Source organism: Pavona decussata, unplaced genomic scaffold, assembly GCF_977016875.1.
Source record: "Pavona decussata unplaced genomic scaffold, jaPavDecu1.1 SCAFFOLD_602, whole genome shotgun sequence".
NCBI classification, from domain to species: domain Eukaryota; kingdom Metazoa; phylum Cnidaria; class Anthozoa; order Scleractinia; family Agariciidae; genus Pavona; species Pavona decussata.
This window is the reverse complement of record NW_028145860.1, coordinates 5,211,884-5,233,046: the sequence shown is the minus strand read 5'-3', so window position 1 is coordinate 5,233,046 and position 21,163 is coordinate 5,211,884. Positions and strand designations below refer to the sequence as shown.

Sequence of the window (21,163 nt, the reverse complement as noted above, 5' to 3'; positions counted from 1 at the left end):
TCCCAACAATCAGAACAAACAAGCCCTGTATTCAAAAAATAAATCGTGACTTGGTTTACGCGTCTTTTCCAAAGCATAACACCGATTCTGTTTCCCGCGCTTTGCTCCAGCTGTATGCCTGTATACCCAGTTCTGATTGGTTCAGTAACTCATCAGCCTTTGTCCTGATTGGCCAGATAGTATAACAGCTACAGCGTATCGTTTAAGTATATTGTATGTTAGAATACCTCAGCTTGTCTAGCGAGCCTCTTCTGTCTGCGCGCTTCGGCTTTCGCCAGCGCATTAGCCACTTTACTTCCTAGCTGGCCCTGCGAGGGCGGAGCTTGCTGCTGCTGGTGTTGTTGCTGTTGGTTTACGGGTAATTTATCTAAAGTTCCCCGTTTCTTCAGCTGCAACATATTTTCAAACATTTTTTAAAAACGCGATGTCAAATTATATACTTAATAACTTTGCGACTAGCTTCTACATCTAGCTTCTTGATCGTTGAAGAATACTTAAACAAAACAACCAGTTCTTATTGAGCCATGATAACACGCTTTTAATGAACATTTTGTGAAGGCAGAGAAATTGATCGCAAAGTTTGAAGGCATTAGCATCTCGTTCCGTGGACTCAACATTTTTACCACAGAACGTACGGTGGGCAAATTCTATTCGTAAAGGTTTGTCAAGGCACTAGGATAAAATTCTATACCCCTTACAATATTTATACCCTACAGAATCTTCAAGGTAAGGTAAACATCACAGTCTCTTACACAGGTATCTCCCTCCCACTATACCGTGGGCAATTTGACCCTTCAAGATACTGAGAACGGAGAAATACTGAAAGCGCGAATGCAAAAATAGAATTCGGGGAACTGAGTCACCGCCATGCACTTAATTTTCCTCTTCACTTTTTGGCCGTTCCCGGCCCTCCTGTCTGAGGGAGTGGAGCAGGGTAACTATTCCCAAAAGCAGTTAGCTAAAAGTGCGAAATACTTACCATGGCCGCAGCTTTCGCGCCACTAGAAAACGTTTTTCTCCCCGCTCCTCCCCCGTCAGGTCCCTCTCCACCCCCCGCTTCTACAGCCTCCTGCAGTAGCTGGTGAAAATAGTCTGGTTTAGACGCTCGGAAAGTGGCCACCAGATGTGGGGAAAGAAATGCACGCAGAACGATCCGATCACACTCGATCTCGTCCTTGAATCTGCCGAGGAAAAGAAAGGCAAAGAATATTAAATTTTGTTGTTTGATCCTTCAATTCATTGAGTGCAGTACTCAGAAAGCGCGGGAAAATACACATAAGTCACGTCAGGATTGGTTTTGGTTTTGCATGTGATTGGTTAAAGCAAACTGTAATATATTTTTTTAACGAATCATAGAGCCCGGAAAGCGCAGGAAAACCTGCTTGACTGGCTTAAGTGCGGTGCTCAGAAAGCGCGGGAAAACACACACGAGTCACGTCAGGATTGGTTTTGTTTTTGCCTGTGATTGGTTAAAGCAAACCATAATATCTTTTTTTAACGAATCATGAAGCCCGGAAAGCGCGGAAAAACCTGCTTAGTGACTATTTGATATTTCCATTCGAAAACCACACTATAATATGTTTCACCTCTTCTGTAGTTTCCTCAATCCAATTCTGTGTTTCTCCGCTTCCCAAGACATCTCTTTACGAACAAGCCCAATCTGAGAACACCAAAAAATATAAAAATGAAAAACACGCACCGATACGTCGTCTGAAAGAAGAGTCAAGAACTCTTACCTTATTTTCGACCTCCGCTTTTTGTTCAGTGATCAAACCAGGATCAATTTCAAATTCCTGGAAAATAAATGGATTATGATGCATTGCTCTAGAGAAACCAGATAGTTTGCAAACATGCCGTAAATCCTCTATTAAGATCCCCCCCCCCCACCCCAAGGGGGCGTATTTATTTCAGGCACATTTGAGGGAAGTTTAATAGAGGGGGCGGGGTTAATAGAGAGTGGGCCTTATTTTATTTGGCAAAATGCAGTACAATAGAAAAAAGAGGAACAGACTAGAGTTACGGTAAATTAAAAGTGTGAAAGGAGATGTCTTATGTTTTGAGCGAAGGCCATTTATCCCGTTTCCGAAGATCAAGAACAAATTACTAGGGTAATCAGTGTTCCAAACTTCGAGCACGTGAATAAACCGTATTTTAGTAAGTGAATATGAAGTGTTACATTCGTGATTAATTAGCATAATACCATCCGTTTTTATCAATTTGGTCGTGAAAAAAAACCGGAGGATCCGAAGTGAGGATGGGGGTGGGGGGACTTAACGACTTTCTTCCTCTGAAAAAAGGGGGGAGGTTATTTGTGAGGGGGGCTTAATAGACGATTTACGGTTTGTAATTAAGGGGGCAAGCCGGGATGAATCTGAGTATAAGGGTGAAACAGTAACTTACATCGGGTGTGACTTGAACATGTGCTGGTAGTTTTTGATTCTTGGTCATCAACTCCTTGAATACTCTTCTTAAATTTCCTATCTTTCGGCGTATATTCTGTAAAAAAAAAAGAAAATAAAAAGAGTTCCCCTAGGTAAATACAAACAAACATACTTCTTTTAATCTTCCAAAAGAGGGTTTTTCAATCAGGAAGTTCAAAATATCGGCCGGTTTTGCATAAGTTTTAGACATAGTGCCAGTTCAATTCCACAGTCAACATAACGCACTGCCTCGTATTACTACAAGAGTCATAAACCCACGACCGTCTGTCCACGCGCGCACGCAGAAAATCCCCAACATGGAGTACGTGCGAGTCATCCACAAAATCTGTGCACCCCATAAAGGACCTTTACAGAAGAAGACAATTAACACATTTCAATTACCTGTTTTTTCTCCTCAGCTAGCTTGACCATCCGATCGTGTTCTGCTTTCTGTTTTTCGAGTTCAATGCTGTAGTGGTTTGGATCATCAATATCATCAATCTTTTTGACTATCTCTTCGCCTTCTTCCCCTATCAATTTCTAAAAACAGAAAGTAAAAACAATCTCAATAAAGCACAATTTTAGCAGAAAGTTGAGTAATGTGGTTAAATATTTTTATAGATGTCAGCCTTTCAATTTTTCTTGCCAATTGGAATGGGCAAGCTGCTCTTTGCGAACTTCACACACCCTCTTGTATTAGTCACTACAAGCTTCTTTGCCGTGTGATTCATGCCTCTTTTTTCCGTAGAATCCACAAAGAAAAATAAGGACTCCTTTGGCCTTGAAATCGCAGCAGACCTGCACCTTTCAAAAGCTCTATTTTTACTGGACCCTGATAACCTGCAGCTGCATTGTTTTTTAGGGCTGGGAACATTGTTCTGTTGTTCGTCCTTTTGTCCTCTCGACCAACCATGTAAGACGTTACAAACGGTACAGGTTGCACCTAAAATTGCTCGCTCCACGTTTCTTCTCTCACCTTTGCCGATGGTATGGATATCTTGTGTGGAACTTTAAGTCCTTTCACGGCTTTGTCCATGAACTTAAACACAAAGAAGTTGCCTTCCATTCCAGCAGTGAAGACGTATTTGTCATCAAAGCTGGTCTTGATGTGTCTGATGCCGCCATGTTGGTTGTCATGCACGTTTAGTGCCCAGTATGAACTCAACTGTTCCAAGTCGTTTTTACTGTCCAGCGGGTGAATACGAACAACTCCATTGTCCATACCGAGGAGAAGGAATTTACCTGAGTGACTGACATAGCAGTGAAACAAAAAATCAATGTCAGAGAGTCCACACTCAAAGTAAAATAAACTTTATATCATCCAACATTAACGTCTCTTTAACCCTTCAAGCCCTAACAGTGATCAGAAATAAAAATTTCTCCTTGTAATATCAATGCTTATTCAACCGCTGAAGTCAAGAGAATTACGGATATGATAACCCAAGGTAAATTTTCTTGATATTCTATTAACTTCTCCCCAGTACTTTTATAAGGCAAGTATGAGGACAAGATAGGAGAATTTGTTCTTTGATATTAGGTGTTAAAGTGTTAAGGCCCTAGTAACCAACAAGGTCCACCAAAGGCGCTGAAACATTTGACTGATTCGTCAGATGAGATAGCGTTGATCTGTTCAGCACTCCTGGTCAGTTCTCCTCACCTAAAACACACGGATCTGATCGGTTTATCGTCACTGCTATCCACAGGAATGGATCTCACAGGCTCATCTCTCGTATCTTCTTGTCCCTCGGCTGGAGCGGGCTTTTTGCCCTCATCAAACTCACATTCGTACAGATAACCTGCATCCCATCCGTCCTGAAAATGGAAACAATTTTAAGATAAATGAATGAGAACGATAAAGCTGAGTGTTATCTCAATCCACAGTGAATCTTAAGTCATCTCTTGTGGCTCTTACTTTGGGTCTGTGGGTAAAAACATAAAGTGCGACCATTCAAATGAAAGCTACTGAGCAGTACTCTCCTGTGGTGCTGTTTATTATGCTGACAAGGTGGTTTTAACTTTTGAGTCTATGGATGAAATCCTAAAGTGCGACCATTCAAATGAAAGCTACTGAGCAGTACTTTCCTGTGGTGCTGTTTATTATGCTGACAAGGTGGTTTTAACTTTTGAGTCTATGGATGAAATCCTAAAGTGCGACCATTCAAATGAAAGCTACTGAGCAGTACTTTCCTGTGGTGCTGTTTATTATGCTGACAAGGTGGTTTTAACTTTTGAGTCTATGGATGAAATCCTAAAGTGCGACCATTCAAATGAAAGCTACTGAGCAGTACTTTCCTGTGGTGCTGTTTATTATGCTGACAAGGTGGTTTTAACTTTTGAGTCTATGGATGAAATCCTAAAGTGCGACCATTCAAATGAAAGCTACTGAGCAGTGCTTTCCTATGGTGCTCAGTGTTTATTATGTTGTACAAGGTAATTCTAACTAAATGAAATTCTAAAGTCTTACCATTCCAATGAAAGTTACTGATCAGTCCTTTCCTGTGATGCTAATGTTTCTAAGAATTTTCCTAATTTAAGAAACTTTTTCTCTTCTCTTTTACAGTTGTGAAATGAGGTACTCTCATGTGTATTATATTTTACTATTGCAAGTATGCTACTATTCACTGTGCACATAGCCAAACAACCTACCATAGACACCCAGAATTTGTCGTGCTTGCCATAATAGAATCCTTTGATAATCTTTCCCGGTTCATGGTGCTCTTCCTCGGTCTCTTCACCTTCCTTCTGTTCCTCCTCGCCTTCTTCACCCTCTTTTTTCTCTTCTTCTTGTTCCTCTTCATCGTCCAAGCCTCGTGCGCGCCTCCTTGCTCGTTCCTCTTCTTTCTTCTTTCGTTTCTCCTCCTCCTCTTTAGCCTTTTGGGCTTCTTCTTCAGCTTTCTGTGGAAAAACAAACAACAGCAATTACTTTGGTTATCACTTTTTCACTCAAACTTCAATTAACAGAGAGATTTACAATCCCGTTTACGGCAAACAGCAAACGTGCGTTTATGTTTTCTTCAAAAAGCTAGTACATAGATGTCTCAGAACATTGCAAACTAATTCTGACCTTTGATGCTAACGCAAAACGACTCAATTTTCCTGTGAAACAGAAAACAGTGAGCGGAAAGTTTTGGGTAAACATGTGGTCACCTGATCATTTGTGCAGTTTGCCGTAATTTCATTCCAGCTTCCATTCCAGCCAAGAAAAAAGTAACAACTTCTTTCAATATTTTCAAAGAGAAATGTGTGCACGATTTCAGGGTACAGTGTATTGCAATCTAAAATGTCCCAAAAATGTTCCAACAAAATACACCTTCCACTACGAGTCTGCAGATATATATGCAAAGAAGAAACAGAAAAACCTCAGTTGCTAACAATTTAACACGATTTCACTGTTATCTTTAATCCATATCTTTGATTATATGATTAACCATTGGGTAGATTTCCATCTAAGTTGAGTTTGCGTCGTTTCATGTATTGGAAGGAAGACTGTGAGTGAAGTTTATTGTTTTGCGTGTTCAGTTTATCGAGTAATCAGTCAAGTCACCTCGCAAGACTCTATCCTCTACTCGAGTTTGATTACTGAACCTCGATCCTCGATACGCAATTTTTTCGAGTTTCCAGTATCGAGGATCAAGTTGCGATCTTTCTCGTTCCCTAGTTATTGAGTGCAATGTTCCAACCCATTAGATGTCCACTTTGAAGGTATTAAAATTGAAATGCTTCTCACCCTGAGTTTATCCTTGACGCTTGTGAAGTGGTACTCCTTGGTCTTAAGATTTGTCAGGGGGAGGTGGTAACTCTTGCTTGTGTCATATTTGCCAGAGGCGGGAGCCTCCACATGAAGCACAGTTCCGTCTTGGCAGCTGACGAGTAAGCTCTTTGGAGCCTAGTGACAAAAGTGTTAAAAGTCAAAATTATCACAACTGACATAGTTGTATATTACCGTTCTGCCACACCTTTCCTTCCTACCCTATTTCATGTTTTCCTTGTCTTTTCTCCTGTGTTGCCTTTAAAGAAGCTCAAAAAAGTTCTTCATTATTTTTTTCCTCCCAAAAACCTTTCCTTATCCTTGTATCTTTAATATTACACATGTAGCTCAGTCATTGCTTTCTTACTTAGCAGTTAAAGTCATTCTTTCTTTTTATCATCCTGGCCCGCCTAGATTAGCTTTGATACCTGCGGTGCCAAGAAATTGTACATGTAAATTTATACAAACACCTAATAAAGTTGAAGTGTATAGAATCCGACGAGGCAGACACGAGGCAATCATTTGCAGAACCAACCGTACTAGAACACAGGCATTGCCTTACCTTCCTGTTCTTTGACCATTCCATCGAGACAACTGGAGAAGCAGTTTCAATAAAACCAATTGGTTTGTAAGTCTCACCAACAGTAAAGAAAAATACAGTACAATCATCACTCTGAAAATAAAATGAATCATGTATGTTAGGTGCCTTGCATGTAAGTTTTACTGAACCAACACTTTGCAGGATGATGTAAAATCATGACATCTGAGGAAAGGTGGTCCCAATGTGAAACAAAACTTCTTAATGCTTTCACTCCAAGAATCAATATTATTACTGTGGTTCTAACTTACGAGTCTGTGGATGAAATCCTAAAGTGTGACCATTCAAATGAAAGCTACTGAGCAGCACTTTCCTGTGGTGCTGTTTGTTATGCTGTACAAGGTGGTTCTAACTTTTGAGTCTGTGGAAGAAATCCTAAAGTGTGACCATTCAAATGAAAGCTACTGAGCACTACTTTCCCGTGGTGCTGTTTTTCTTGCTGTACAACGTGGTTTGAATGGCTGGGACACTCCTAAAATAATAATCTTGTAACTAGCTGGAGGAATTACCATTTCTAAAAATTATGAAGTTACCTATATCCACGATATAGAGTTTACCTATTTTCTTAAACTGTTACAAAGTTGCTTTTCTACAGAGAAGTTTCAAGTTAACTTGCAAACTCTCTAAGGAAGTTTCCCACAATCAGAAACAAATGAATAAACATGCAAAATAGTAAGCTCAAGTCTTCAAAGTGCTATCCAGGAGCTTAGTTGTAGAAAATAACAAATGGGAAAAAAAAAGCTGAAGAAACTTACCCCAGTTGCCAGAAGTTCCCCTTGCTCATCAATGGTCAGAACATTGACTGACTTTGTGTGAGGTTTGAAGACTTGTTCCAGATTCAGTTCATACTTCAGCTTAGATTTCTTGCTCCTCAGTTGTGATGGGTCAACCTTGTTAAGTGCTAGTAAACGAACCACACCATCAGCGAAACCAGCCAGCAGTTTGGTACCAGTGGATTCAACCTGCAAAAGCAAGATTTTTTGGTGACTTTCTTGATAAAACATGTTGCTGAAGATAAAAAGTTGATTGGAGAACATAAAGAATTCATGGATCTGAATGTACACATACTGTTTTGGATTATTTTGTTATTTAATCCTATTCTACTCACATCTTTGGGAACCCACATTAAACTTGATCCACCTGAGTTGTACTTGGCCTGACACATGGGCGTCTTGGAAACATAATCATACACACGAACAGTATCTGCAAAACATGGTAAAAGTTTAGAACATCCCTCCAATAAATGGGATTCCACTGGACACTACGACCCTCTAGTAGACAATAGCAGATCCATTGGAAGAGACTACCCTTCCACCTTCATTTCTTCAAAGGAAACAAGGCCACTATGGGTGAACTGTTCCCTTTTTAACCCTCCCAGAAGTGACAAACAAATAAATTCTCCTTACAATTTTCATATGATGTGATTGAAGCAGTTAGGTGATGAGAATTTCCAAAATCATCAACTAGGGGATAGTGTCTTGATGCAAAACCAAATTCTCAGGAAAAGCCAATAAAGGTTTGTATGATCACTGGCTAGGAGAATTAGCTCTCATATCTTGGGAGTGAAAGGATTAACCGCCTATTTCCATTCTTCAACTCTTATGTTGAAAATTTGGACCCTTTTTACTCTGGGTCCATCTCTAATAACACATATTTAATTTACTGAATCTCTAATTTAACAGATCCATTACTGGCAGATTAATACCCCCATCAGTACATGGGGTCTAAAATGTTTGCTTTGCATAATTCACTTACGGTCAACTCCTGTTGTGGCCACAAAATGTGCAACAGGAGAAGTATCCAAGCCTGTGATTGGCCCAGCATGGTAGGAGTACATCCTCTCAGGGGCATGGCTCTGTGATACAAAAGAAGACACGTCAAACCCTTGGCATGAACCCTGTTTCATGTTTATTCTCCCCTTGAAGCTATATTTGTACCTCCCTTTGATAGAAAAAGACATGTTCATGTCCAGTTCTTACTGTCTAGCTTAGAGAAGAGCTGCCTCACAGCAAGAAATGAAGTTAAAGATTCAAGGACAACAGAGGATGACTCCACATCTTAAAGGTGTCATTCTCTTATATAGAGGTGTCCATGTTAAAGAGAGAGAAATTGTATTGGCCTTTGGTACACTGTACAAGTATTTGTTTTGTCTTGCTTACTGAAGCATAACTTCTTGTCACCTGTCTGTGTGACAAGTACATTGACAGTATCAGGGGATGTTAGTTGTTGACCACTCTTGGGCACTAAGAATACCTTTTAAAAATACCATTAACCATAGATATTTATGGACTGTACTTACAGTATGGGTAAATGAGAGATCCAACTTCCAAATACCACCGGCAGCATCCTGAAACATTTTGTCAAAATTATCATCAGTTTCAGACACTCTTGCAAAAACAGTTTTAGGAAGGATAAATATATGTGTTGCATTATTTTATGCAAAGATGTTTACCTGAGCATACCAGATTGGGGCTTCAGTGTTAACAGCTTTGACCATTGACATGAGTTTGACATCTGTACCAACCTACATACAATGAAACAAAATCAATTATTTCATCCCATTAACTTCTGTAAAAGGTGAAGAAAGATCACACATGGATAGATTCTACATCATTGTTGCACTAACCAACAAGTAAAGCAATTACAGTCAAGAACACTTGGTATTTCATGACTCAAAGGGGTGGGAATCTGATCTGGTATCTTTAAAGAGATTTAAAGCTTTAAAGAGACCAGTATGCATATGGGCATAGGGGAACCCTTAGTTGACCCCTAAAAGATACCATTCTGAAACAGACAGATAAATATCTATCTTCAGTAATGAGATGATTAAATGATTGGTTGTGAAGAAGTCTTAAAGATCTATTTCATACCTAATTGGTCCAGATCACCAACACTGCATGACAACAATATTTTTTGTTTTGCACTTGCAACCCTAAACGATTCTCTTATGGCTAAAAATATTGATACTCTAGTCTAAACACACTAAGAGATACCCAAATTCTAAATTTAAACCCCTAAAAGAGATGACAAGCAACCCCACCCCCTCCCATGGGAGTTCCTCCTTAGGTGGGTGGGGGAAAGGAGGGAGGGGGTTAATGGTTATAAAATTACCTTCAGCTCATACATGGGGTCCATTTCAAACAGCTGGCCCTCTTCTGTAGTGTCAGCATTATCAATGCTTTCAAAATCCCAAACTTTCACATAACCATCCACACCAATGGTCATGAGCTCTCCTTCATCCATGAAGAACTGTTCTATCATACCAACGTGGCATGGCTTTCTGCCTTTCTTAGAAATCTCCACTTTAATCAAGCCACCATCCCAGAGCAACATGTTCCCCCATTCTGATCCTGATAGTACTTTGCCATCAGGGAGCTCTACAAAACCTGTGGGTTATTTTGTTTTAGGGTGAGAATGACTTTACTACTGCCAAATGTTGGTAACTTAATTTAGGTGGGTTTTATATAAGATAAAACATATTCACAGTTAGTTCTGGGTCTTACTTATTTTTTGTGGAGGTGAAGTGGTGTAGTGGCCAGCATGTTGGCAAACAGATTTAAAGATTTGTAGTGTGTGGTCTAGCATTTGCCATCTTGTTGTTTTCTTGCTCATTCAATTCATAGGGAGTAGCAATGCTCCTAGTTTACTTCATGCTATAGAAAGTGCGTTAACCTATACTGACAGTCTGTGGGCCAACTGAGGCTTGTGAACAACTTTACTTTTAACCGTACTTATTTTGGGAAAGAACTGTGAATTATTCTTAACATACACTTTTGAGATCACGGTTGATTCCTGACAACCTTGAAGTGGGAGTTCAAGCTAGCCATAAACAGTATTCATTAAGGAACTGAGTTTCTGTTTGGGGTGGTGAAAGGTTCAAAAGCAGGCATCTATATCAACAATATATTACAGTGTATAATGTACCAATTAAGTAACCCTGACCTTCTATGTCTGACAGTTCCTTGGCACCAAATTTTCCAATTTGCCCTTGTAGCTTTAATCCAGTGAAAGTGTTTGCCATGGTCCAAAATCTATTTAGTTAGAAAAACATACAAATAAATTGCTGGTTAAGCTGCCTGTATTTCACTTTTTAACATCTACCACAAAATTTGGTTAAAACCTCAGTGACCAACTAGCTTTGAATTCATTGTAACTTCCACATCTTGTTTATTCAAAGAGTACAGTAGTAGATAACTTTAATTAGTAGACAAGTCACTTTCCAGAGAATAAAATGCACTCCAAGGGAAATATTTTAACAACTGGATAGTGAATTATCCAGTAGATAAAGTTTTCCACTCTTTGAACAAACAGGGCCAGTTTATGATAAGACTAGTATGAACATGAGGTAGGCACTTCATACCTGATATGACCAGACCCACTTGTACACAAATGACCTTCATCTTCAGGAGAAAATGCCACCTTATAAATATCCTGTGAGAATGCCTTGGACCTCAGAATGACCTGCTCATTTTTCCAGTCCCACACTGTCAGCATGTAATCTGGTGCACTGCCGACAGATGCAAGCTTATCACCCTTAGGTGAAAAGTCTAGATGGGCGTAAGCTTCTTCTGTGCCATCACGCAGAATACGGTGGAGCTTAAGAGATGGGTACTCAAAGATGTTGATGTTTGGTTTTGCGCCTTTTTCTGCCACTGCAAAATATTTTCCACTGGGATGCACCTGCAAGTCAAAAAATATGTATAATAATAATATTTAGACAAGACAGTGTACAGTATTTGAATTTGAATTTCAAATTCTTTTTTTAGTGAACAGCATCTAAATTCTCCTTCTAATAAAGGTGAAAAGAAATTATAGAGGAGATGAGTACCAAAGATAGAGCGCTTGAGTGTAGGGTCAATTGAGTGTTGAAAGTAATTTTGTGTTTGCTTTGGTTTTGCATTACTACACTCTGTGACAAAACTTGCGCCACTTTCTCAACCAATGGGAATCCAAACCAAAACCAATCGTGTTTTCGCTGCATGCGTTTTTGCCATGCTGGGTACCATTTACATGTATTTACTTTGGATTCTGATTGGCTCTTGTGTTGTTTACGTCTGTTGTTATTGGCCAGAGTAATTACTTCGGTTTTGGTTTTACGACACTCGATTGGAAACTGCTCTAAACCCTGGATGTTTACACAAATTCTCCCAAAAAATTACTGAAAGAAATATCTGGAAAACAGAGAGGAGTTGTTGCATGTTGCGGGTGCTTACAGACTTGAAGGGCTTGGAGGAAAGGTGCATAACTAGTGATATCTTGGTCAAAATTCGCCCACAGTAGGTTTTGCTCGTGGGATTAACTTCCAGACATCAAAACTTTGGTACTATCATACCTCCCTCTACTGTTAAATTAATAAATGTGTCAAAAAAACACTTACTGCAACAGCTCCAATTCCACCACCACCTGTTGTTCGAATGTGTTTCTGCTCCTGTGTTTTGAGATTAAGAATTTCTACAGTGTTTCCAGCCGAGAACAACACAGAATTTTCATCCAGGACATGCAGGTTTGAACGTTTTGTACACTCATAACCAAAAGAGTGGCTACAGGAGGGAGATGAGTTAAGGAAAATTATCACCAAGAACATAAGGATTCCAAGTAAACTGTCCATGATTTTGAAGTACCATAATGAGCTCAGAGTCAAAATCAGTTATCTCAAGCCAACCAGACACCTGGCAAATAACAAGTGTTCAAAACAAGCTTTGCCAGAAATTATTGAAAATTTGGGCACCAAAACGCTTTTTTGCCATGACAAATGAATAAGGGGGTGAGTTTCTAAAGAAACTGTGGTGCTGCATTGGTTGGGAGTAGGAACGAATGTTTGGTTTATCAACAGAGTTGATAACTGAAGGTAAATTGACCAACGTAAAGAGATTCAAGTGTTGAAGTTTGTCGCTCTGACGAAGGGCAAATGCTTTAAACGTCAGCACTTGAATCTCTTTACGGTGGCCAATTTAACTTTAGTTACCAACTCTGTTGATAAACCAAACATTTATTTCCCATGACATTGTTTTTAACCATTTTTTGTTTTTCAAAAAGAGACCCACTGTAGGCACCCTTCCAGCTACACTCCATGAGCAGCTTTGAGCAGGAAAAAAATTCCACCCAGGGGTCCTCTTAATATTGTACGCGATGTGTCATCGTATGCCTGGAAATGTAACATGAAACAGCCACAGTGTATTGTAGTCACGCAGTTTCATCTTGCGCTTTTAAGACAAACTCGTGGCTTGCGACGCGCAGTGTTTTCCGGAGTGGTATTGTATGATATTATATATTTTCCACGGTCAACTTCCGATTTTGCCATTGGTTTGCCTTCGTTTTCATAACATTTCCCAGCCCAGACTGTCACAAAGGAAATTATGGAAATTTTTGTATTCATCGATAATTGCGGCAGGCAGCAATTTAATATATTGAATAACAGCAGACCACTTCCTCTGCTCGAGGATTGACCTTTACACATGCATATTCGACTTGGTAAGTTGTATCTACCAAAAAGCCGAGGAAAATAGTTCTTGGGTCATATTTCGTTTTTATTTTCTTCACCTGAGAATGCGATGCTCAGATAAATCGACGCCGGCTTCGATAAAATAATGTACTTCGGAAATTGAGTTGTATTACTGAGTGTGAATTGTCCCAGCTTTCTCTGTCTTTGAATTTGGCTAACAAATTTCCTCTCAGCATTTAACGCAAGTATCATAGGATTGAAATCTCGAAAAGCAACGTATACGTTTAGAAATTATAATGATATTTTGGAAGGATGTACCTCCTCAGACCATTGCCGAGAGTCGAAGTCTTGATGAATCTTTGTTATTATGGCGGGAAACTGATCCAGGTTGGGAAACTCGCGCGTATTCGTCATAGATTCACGATCATATAAAAGCAAAGCAAGGCATTGGTGAGTAGTGAAATTTGTAAAAAGGCTATATCAATTTTAAGATTCTGTTTTTTGAATTTATTGTATTGCATAGCTTGGCTCTTAGTCATTTATTTACTGCACTGTTTTTATCTACCGCGCGCCACATTAATTCAACCATCATCGCGCGATATTAATCCTGTTCTGCTTTACTTGGGTAGTCAGTTTTTATTGAACTGTTGTTATCTGTCGAGCAGACTGCTTTACTTGGGTAGTCAGTTTTTATTGAACTGTTGTTATCTGTCGAGCAAACTGCTTTACTTGGGTAGTCAGTTCTTTATTAAGCTGTTGTTATCTGTCGAGCAGAACATTAACCGGCTAACCTCGCGCTATGAACACTAACTTAGGTTCTGCTTTAGCTTATCGAGCAGAATGCTCTGCTTCCACTAATTAATATCGCAATAACTAATTCTGCTCTACTTGGGTAGTCAGCTTTCTTTTCAGTGAGCTGTTGTTATCTGTCGGGCAGGATATTGATCTAGCTTACTGTAATATTCTGCTTTGTAATATTTTGCTTCTGCGTTGCGCATAGCTGCTCTGTCGAGTACAAATGTAGTATACCGTAAGACAGCCTTGTAGACCCAATTCTTTATAACTCTTCATGAGAGGAATACCAACCTCGCACTCCAGTTTATTAACTATTCCTTTTTTCTTCCATTTTAGGGACATCCGAATGCAACGTGCGGAGGCGATCACTTGCTTTGTATCATCAATGTACAAAATTTTGTATCACTTTTCTTTCTTTTTTCTTTTGTGAAAAAAAGACTTCGAATTTTGTTTAATGTGATTACAACGTTCACAAAAACAGTGTCTAGCGCGGCTTGTACTATAATAAATATTGTTACATTTTGTGCAGTAAATAAATGTCCAAAACTCTGTTCCGCGATTCTACTGCTTTTGGCAGGAATTGTTTGCGTTTGTTCTTTGATTCGATGTTCTTTTAAAATGCTAAATCGCCCAGTTGCCTATTTTGAGTGGTTTATATTATATTAAGTCTGTGCCCTGGAGTTACTATTCAAGCAAAAGAACCATGTCTTACAAAAAACAGAAGAACCTTTGTTACTGGTTATCGTTCGCGTGGATAAAACGAAAGCATTCCTCGCGCGTTCGATCTGCACAAACCACGATGTCTGGGATTTTGTTTTTCTCTGCGTGACTGCTGGAACTCTGCACGTGTGAAAAAAGGCCATTCCGACCATGAATTATAACACGCAAAGGTGCAAAACGGTTTCTCTTGTTGCAGTTAATGATAAGCCATTGGTGATTTCAACTCACCGTAAGCTCATTAGCATACATTTTTTCTTCACCTAAGCTCATCATGCTTGGTTCAATGGCAAGAAATCTTCTATGTTTACAACTTACAGCTTGATGAAGACACATCTGAGACATCTGGGAGAATTTAAATGTTTATGTGAACCCACAAGCGACAGGCAAAGGTTTACATAAATAAGTGGTTTTGAATTCTTCCTAACTCCTTCAAGTGTATGCATCAGGTGTAACAAAAGGGAGTTTCTTTTTTTTTTTACCTTTCATGTAAAATGAACACACAATGTTACCCAAGGTTATACAACCTAACCCAAAACAACTTTGTGACCAAAGCAAGGAATAAACCTCAAATTTTATGAAACTTGCTTTTTAAGGATACTGAAATGATAACAGCTGTGATGGGATGCCTTCTGTTGAAAATGCTCTTGACACAAGATCATCAAAATCGTAATAGAAGTCATCTGGAAGAATTCTTTCTGCCTCTTCTTCCTCTTCTACTTTGACTGAAATTATACAAATAATTGAGGTCGACATGGTAACTTTTACCACACAAGTCAGGCACATACATGTATTTTTGGAAGATTCAAATGAGATCTATTCCTAACTCTCTTATGATACATATTTATTTATAATTTATGACTTTTAAGTTATTTTATCTCTCAGAGCAAAACAACATCAAATGACCAATGAAATAACTATGATCTCTGATATGAAGCAACTCAGATATGAAAATATTTCTCATTGGTTCCTTCAGTGATAAATATTAATTTTTATTTTTAGCTTGGTATTTTCCCTTTATATAAGCTATTGAAAATGTTGTGGTTCAATTTTAACCTTGGTTTAAATTTTATTTTCCATTGTTTCAAGCTCATTATCATACATTATGATACCCAAGAACAACAAGAAGATAAAATTTAAACCAAGGATAAATTTGAATCACAACATGAACAACAAACAACACCAAACACTACATGGTTTTTGAAACTTGCACTGAATAAAGACAAATTTTGACCATTTGGTCTGAAATGGGGTGTGGTTTGCTCCTTGGCTACTCCACCCTGAAGCAATAAGGTCACAACAACCCATGGACAGGTGGTTATCCCATCGCCCAGCCTCCACCCAACCCTCAGATATATTATTATGTTGTCAGATCACAACCCAGAAACTCTGGAACCTACGGCAATGGAGATGAGTGCAAGAGTTGACCCAGCATGATGTACAGCGTATGGGGGTGATGGATGAAGGAGTATCTCACTGTACAATGATTGAAGCATCTGAACTACGGTTGATGTTGAACACCCAGCCAGCATGATCTTCCCAGTTATTTTTTGACCCTGGCTCATGGTTTGGCCTGAGTTTGAGCCCACAGCTTCTTAGTCAGCAGTCCGCTGTTCTAACTACAAACTTATTGGAGCTTAAACTAGGTAATGGTTGGGCTCAATTCACACTCTACCCAAAATTTTAAGGTGTACCAGTTGGATTTAAACACATATATTGCGGTTTAGAGTAAACTCCAATAAATTATTTGTGCTTGTTGTTTACCATGTTATAGAATTTTATCCCTACCTGGTGCGTCTTGCTTTGCTTTGGCAGGTTGTGGCTCTCCAGCAGCTTTCCCTGTTTCTTCAGCCCCTTCACTTTCCTCATCCTCGATGTCCTCTTCTTGTTCTGCATTTTCCCTCTTGGCTTTTTTCTTCTTCTTCTTTTTTCCATCACCATCTTCTTTCTTTTCCTCGCCTGCATCAGCTGCTGCAGTATCATCTTTTTTGCTTTTGGTAATTTTTTTACCAGCAGATGATTCTTCTGTACCATCTTTGTCACCATCTGTTTGGACGCCTGACTTATCAGTTACGTCAGCCTCGTGCTCTTTAACAGAAGGTTTTTTATCAACAGCAGCGTCACTCTTGGATCCATCTTTATCACTAGTTTTAGTCTCCCCTTCCTGACCTTCACTAGTTGTTTCATCCTTTAATCCATCTTTTCCCTGTGCGTGTGATGCTTCTGATGCATCTTTCTGTTCACCAGACTTTGCATCACCCTCTCCTGCTTGATCAGCGCCAGTGGCCTTTTCCTTATCATCTTGAACACTGTCATCTTGTCCTCCTTCTTTGGCCCCTTGGCCAGCTTCTGTCGTTCCAGAATCCTGTTTATCATTAGAAAGAGAATCAGAGTCCTGTTTAGAATTGACACCCTGGTCTTTGGATCCTAATCCTTCACTCATGGGAGGTGACACATCATCACTTATTTTGTCACCATCTTTTGACTCGGATTTATTTTCCCCACTTAATGTTTGCACGGATGTGTTATCAGCAGATTTATTATTTACAGCTAAATTTGATGTATCACCATGGTGTTGTTGCCTTTGCTCATCTGAATCAGCACCTAATGTTTGTGATGCACCCTCGGTTATTTTGCCTGAAGAGGTTGTCTTTCCGTCAGTTGAGCTGCCCCCTTCTTTATCCTTGCTTAGTTCTGACTGAGACTGGTCTCCTGCCGTCCCTTCTGCAACACCTCCACTGGAGGATCCATCTTGCCCAAGAGAATCGGTGACCTCTTGTTTGCTTCCTGACTGAGGTCTAGACCTACTATTGCTAGTAGAACCAGGTCGTCTGGAGGTAGAGCCAGGTCTACTGCCAGATTGTCCTTCTTGTCTTGATCTCTTAGACCCTGAACCTGGTCTAGACCTACTGCCACTTCCTGAACCAGGTCTGCTGCTAGGTTTCTGTGGACTTCCCTCTCCTTTATCAGCTCCCTTGGACCCTGATCCAGGCCTTGCCCCTCCTGAGCTAGGTCTGGAGGAACGCGATGCTCCCTCCTGTCCTTCAGCACTCGTGGGCCGTGAGTCTTTACTTATGGGTTTATCAGAGACACTCTGTTTTGTGTTCTCGCCTTGGCTTGGCAACATACTTCCTTTACTTATACTTTGATCCTTAACCTCTGAGCTTGTTGGATCACCTTCGTTCGCAGAGATATCAGATTCTTGCTTGTTTTGTCGATTTACATCCCCTACGTTTGCGAAAGAATCCCCCGACACATCGTCCTTAGGTTTCCCTGAATCCTGACTAAAACTCCCACTTTCCTTGTTTTCACCGAGATTTGAACCAGCAACATTGTGATCAGTGATGTCTACATTGCTGTCTTTCTCCTCCCTCGAAACATCAGATTTTTCTGCCTCAATTTCGCCCCGATCACCGCCATTAATTCCCGTGCCTTGTTCATTCGAGTTGTCGTTTTGAGATGAACCTTGGCGCGCTTCACCGTTTTTCGCGCCTTCGCCTTCGTAATCAGCTCCTCCAAGCTGCAATCGCCTTAAAGCCTCAGCTTTCAATTTATGTGTTGCTTCCTTTAGCGACGGCGCTTTTGAACTATCCTCCCTTTCTTCCTCTCGGGAGCCTTGATTAGAATCCGAACCTTCGGGTTTGTCCGACATTTTGAAAACGACTTCACTAACCTCATCACCATGGTGATACTTTGTATTTGTGTCTTTCAACAAGATATGACTTCGCTACGACTCTGTAAGTATCTAAAACGCGAAATAAAAACTCGAAAACCTGTTACCAAACAAGAAGTATTATTGCTGGCATTTCCTTAGCTTTGCTAAAAGTTTCAGATGGTTTGAATTTTAAATAACTTGACTTGTAAGCTTATTTTACTAGAGACTATGTATGAATTTCATCACCTAATCTTTTTCGTTCATTACACTTTGAGTTCAATCATATTCAAAAGGCAAGTGTTATTCAACCACAAAAATATCTGTAGAATCGAAAGTTAAGGCCTATTTCTCGAAACGATCCTTTTGAATTTATCTTTAATCTTGTCGGCTATGACCTTTTGCGTTTTAGTTCTTCAAAGTGACGTTTCCCCAAACATGAACGCTTATGTGCCAAATAGTTTTTGCAAGCTGACCGGCAGTTTCAGTAAAAGCTCAGTATAGTATACATGAATAGATTTTAGCTTTTACTACAGGTGAGAAAATAGCTTTTTTTTAAACAGAAGTTTATTACTATCGCGAAATAAAGGCTTAATTAAACATACGCTTATGAAATGAAACCCACTGTAACCGACCCAATTATGTATTGTTCTCACCATTTTTTCCACCGTCAAATAAGCAGTTTTCCACTGGTCGTTTCCTTCAGAGGACAGTGAAAACTCTTCGTTCTTGTCCCGTGTCAATACAACTAATGGCCAATTCTTAAACCCCCTTTCACTGATGTAGAAATATTACTAAACATGTTCTCCGCCCGACTGCAAAACCGTAGCGTCTGATCACACAGGATGCACCTGCAAAAACCGGCGCGCGCGTGACAATAGGACATTACACGTAACGAGAAAATATATCTTCATCCGCAGTTTTTAAAGCTTGGAAATGGCAAATTTGAAAAAATAAATCTATTATTGTTATCATTTCATTACTTTGTTTGAAAGTAAACGTCTCTTACGTTTCAGTTGTGTAAAACTAGAATACAATAATAGCTTTTGCTAAGGTTTCTAACAAAGGAATTGACCATATCTTATTTTCTCCTAACAGATTAGACCACATATATCACCTTGACTTTTTTTGTGCTTTCCAGGAAAACTATAGTAAAAGAGATTCAAGTACATCTCTTGTTGTTATTTTTCTTAAAGAAAAAAACGTTTAAGCATTTATCCTAGCCTTCGGCTTGATTCTTCAACATTTGGACTTCCGGCTGAAGACACCTGTCTCGTCTTTAATTTTGGTCAATGTGTTTTGTTTGATTTGTTTTGTTTTACGTTGCTTAATATTATCAGCTTTTCATGTTCATCGTATTTCATTCTTTAACATCTAGAGGTAGAGGATTAAAGTGACTCGTCTCCATTGAAAAGGAACTGAAGTTGTAATGAAATATTTTTGAAACTTAGCACAGTTTTCACTGCATCTAGAATACATCAAGTAAATAAAATAAAAATATACTTGCCCTCCACTCCACAGAGCTGTGTAGTATATAACTATGACCACTTTACCAGCCCCTGGTGACAGCAAGAGACCTAGACTTAGAGGAAGGCACTCATTTCGCAGTTTCAAAAAGTTTTTCCTCGCCGTAAAATATTAGTATTATTACTGTAACAGCACAGCATGCTTCGAAGTTACCGGAAAAAAATGAAACTTATTATGAAGATAAGACAATTTGAGAATCTACGCTTCCTCTGGAGGTACGGATTGTAATGATGATTCCACGGGAATATTTCAAAACTGTACATAGAAAAGTTATATTCTTCAATATGGATATGTCATTGAAAGTAAAATATATCAATAAAAATTGGTGGTCACCATAGTCGTTTAGGAGAAAACGCCGGATAGACTATTTCTCCACCGAGCGTAGCCTCAAATAAACCTGCAATGTTCTCTGTGTGTTTCTTTCGGACATATTGTGTTTGCGGTTATATTGTGATTGCCAAGTCGCAATTACTTGTTTTCCTTCGTTTTAATCTTTCATAGTCGAGAAAGCTGAACCATGCTCTTGGTGTACTTTTCAAATTGCATCGTTTAACGACTAATATTCTTATCGGACGATTATTTTATCTAAAACGAAGTATAACATAATTCAAGCGTTAAGGAAGTTCAGCGCGTATATTCAGTCTGGTGTTAGATCACGCTTAGACGTGCCCTCTGTAGTTGGCGGATCATCAAAGTTTAGACCGTTCGTTTTCGTGAGGGAGGGTGGGTTGGTAGATTTATGAGGGTGGTCGGAAATTAAACCAAAACGAGCTGGGGGAAGGAGGAGGGTTTTCATACTGAGTTCCATGTGTGTCCTATTAAAGACCCTATTGAGGCTGTGCGCCGTACTAGTGACCACTAATAGGATTCAGAGTCAGTGTGTTTGGTAGTCGTGCGGCGTCTAAAACATGGGGACGAGGTTGAACATTGTTATTGCCTGAGTGCATTTATGCTTCTCCGGATTCGAATATTAGATAAATATAGTAGTCGAAAATAAAGTTCTGAAACCTTGAATAATTGTACCGGTGGAATCAAGACATCAGAATATATATTGGCCCTGGCTCCAGTCGCCCGTTATGAACAAAAGAAATAAATGATTTTAAAACAATCATTGTTACCAAGAGTAAACGGAAAGGAGAAATCAAGCAGACAAAAGGAATTACAACTGCAGAAACAACATCTGAATTTTGAAAATGCACCTTCAAATTTCAGTTGTTGTTCTTTGGTTTATATGCAGGTTTGAAACGGTGATTCAATAAAATAT

The 21,163-nt window shown here is 39.4% G+C and overlaps 1 protein-coding gene across 2 annotated transcripts in view; it reads right to left on the bottom strand.

The window, feature by feature from the left end:
- Positions 1-19,224, bottom strand: part of LOC146449597 (cilia- and flagella-associated protein 44-like) — a 33,915-nt gene extending 14,691 nt beyond the window's left edge. Inside the window, exons 1-23 of one of the 2 annotated variants that reach the window (XM_085101184.1) lie at positions 19,029-19,224; positions 16,509-18,465; positions 15,322-15,445; positions 12,144-12,306; positions 11,127-11,446; positions 10,709-10,797; positions 9,878-10,152; positions 9,219-9,290; positions 9,066-9,113; positions 8,522-8,621; positions 7,875-7,969; positions 7,522-7,728; positions 6,731-6,841; positions 6,148-6,306; positions 5,067-5,315; positions 4,078-4,232; positions 3,397-3,670; positions 2,823-2,960; positions 2,401-2,496; positions 1,737-1,793; positions 1,587-1,660; positions 980-1,181; positions 228-389 (exon numbers count right to left, since the gene is read on the bottom strand). In XM_085101184.1, coding sequence (XP_084957310.1) covers positions 228-389; positions 980-1,181; positions 1,587-1,660; positions 1,737-1,793; positions 2,401-2,496; positions 2,823-2,960; positions 3,397-3,670; positions 4,078-4,232; positions 5,067-5,315; positions 6,148-6,306; positions 6,731-6,841; positions 7,522-7,728; positions 7,875-7,969; positions 8,522-8,621; positions 9,066-9,113; positions 9,219-9,290; positions 9,878-10,152; positions 10,709-10,797; positions 11,127-11,446; positions 12,144-12,306; positions 15,322-15,445; positions 16,509-18,372 — 5,034 coding nt within the window. In that variant the 5' untranslated portion in view covers positions 18,373-18,465; positions 19,029-19,224. The remainder of the gene's footprint in view (positions 1-227; positions 390-979; positions 1,182-1,586; positions 1,661-1,736; positions 1,794-2,400; positions 2,497-2,822; positions 2,961-3,396; positions 3,671-4,077; positions 4,233-5,066; positions 5,316-6,147; positions 6,307-6,730; positions 6,842-7,521; positions 7,729-7,874; positions 7,970-8,521; positions 8,622-9,065; positions 9,114-9,218; positions 9,291-9,877; positions 10,153-10,708; positions 10,798-11,126; positions 11,447-12,143; positions 12,307-15,321; positions 15,446-16,508; positions 18,466-19,028) is intronic. The other variant, XM_085101185.1, reaches the window with a different exon arrangement.
- Between the last annotated feature and the right edge of the window lie 1,939 nt (positions 19,225-21,163).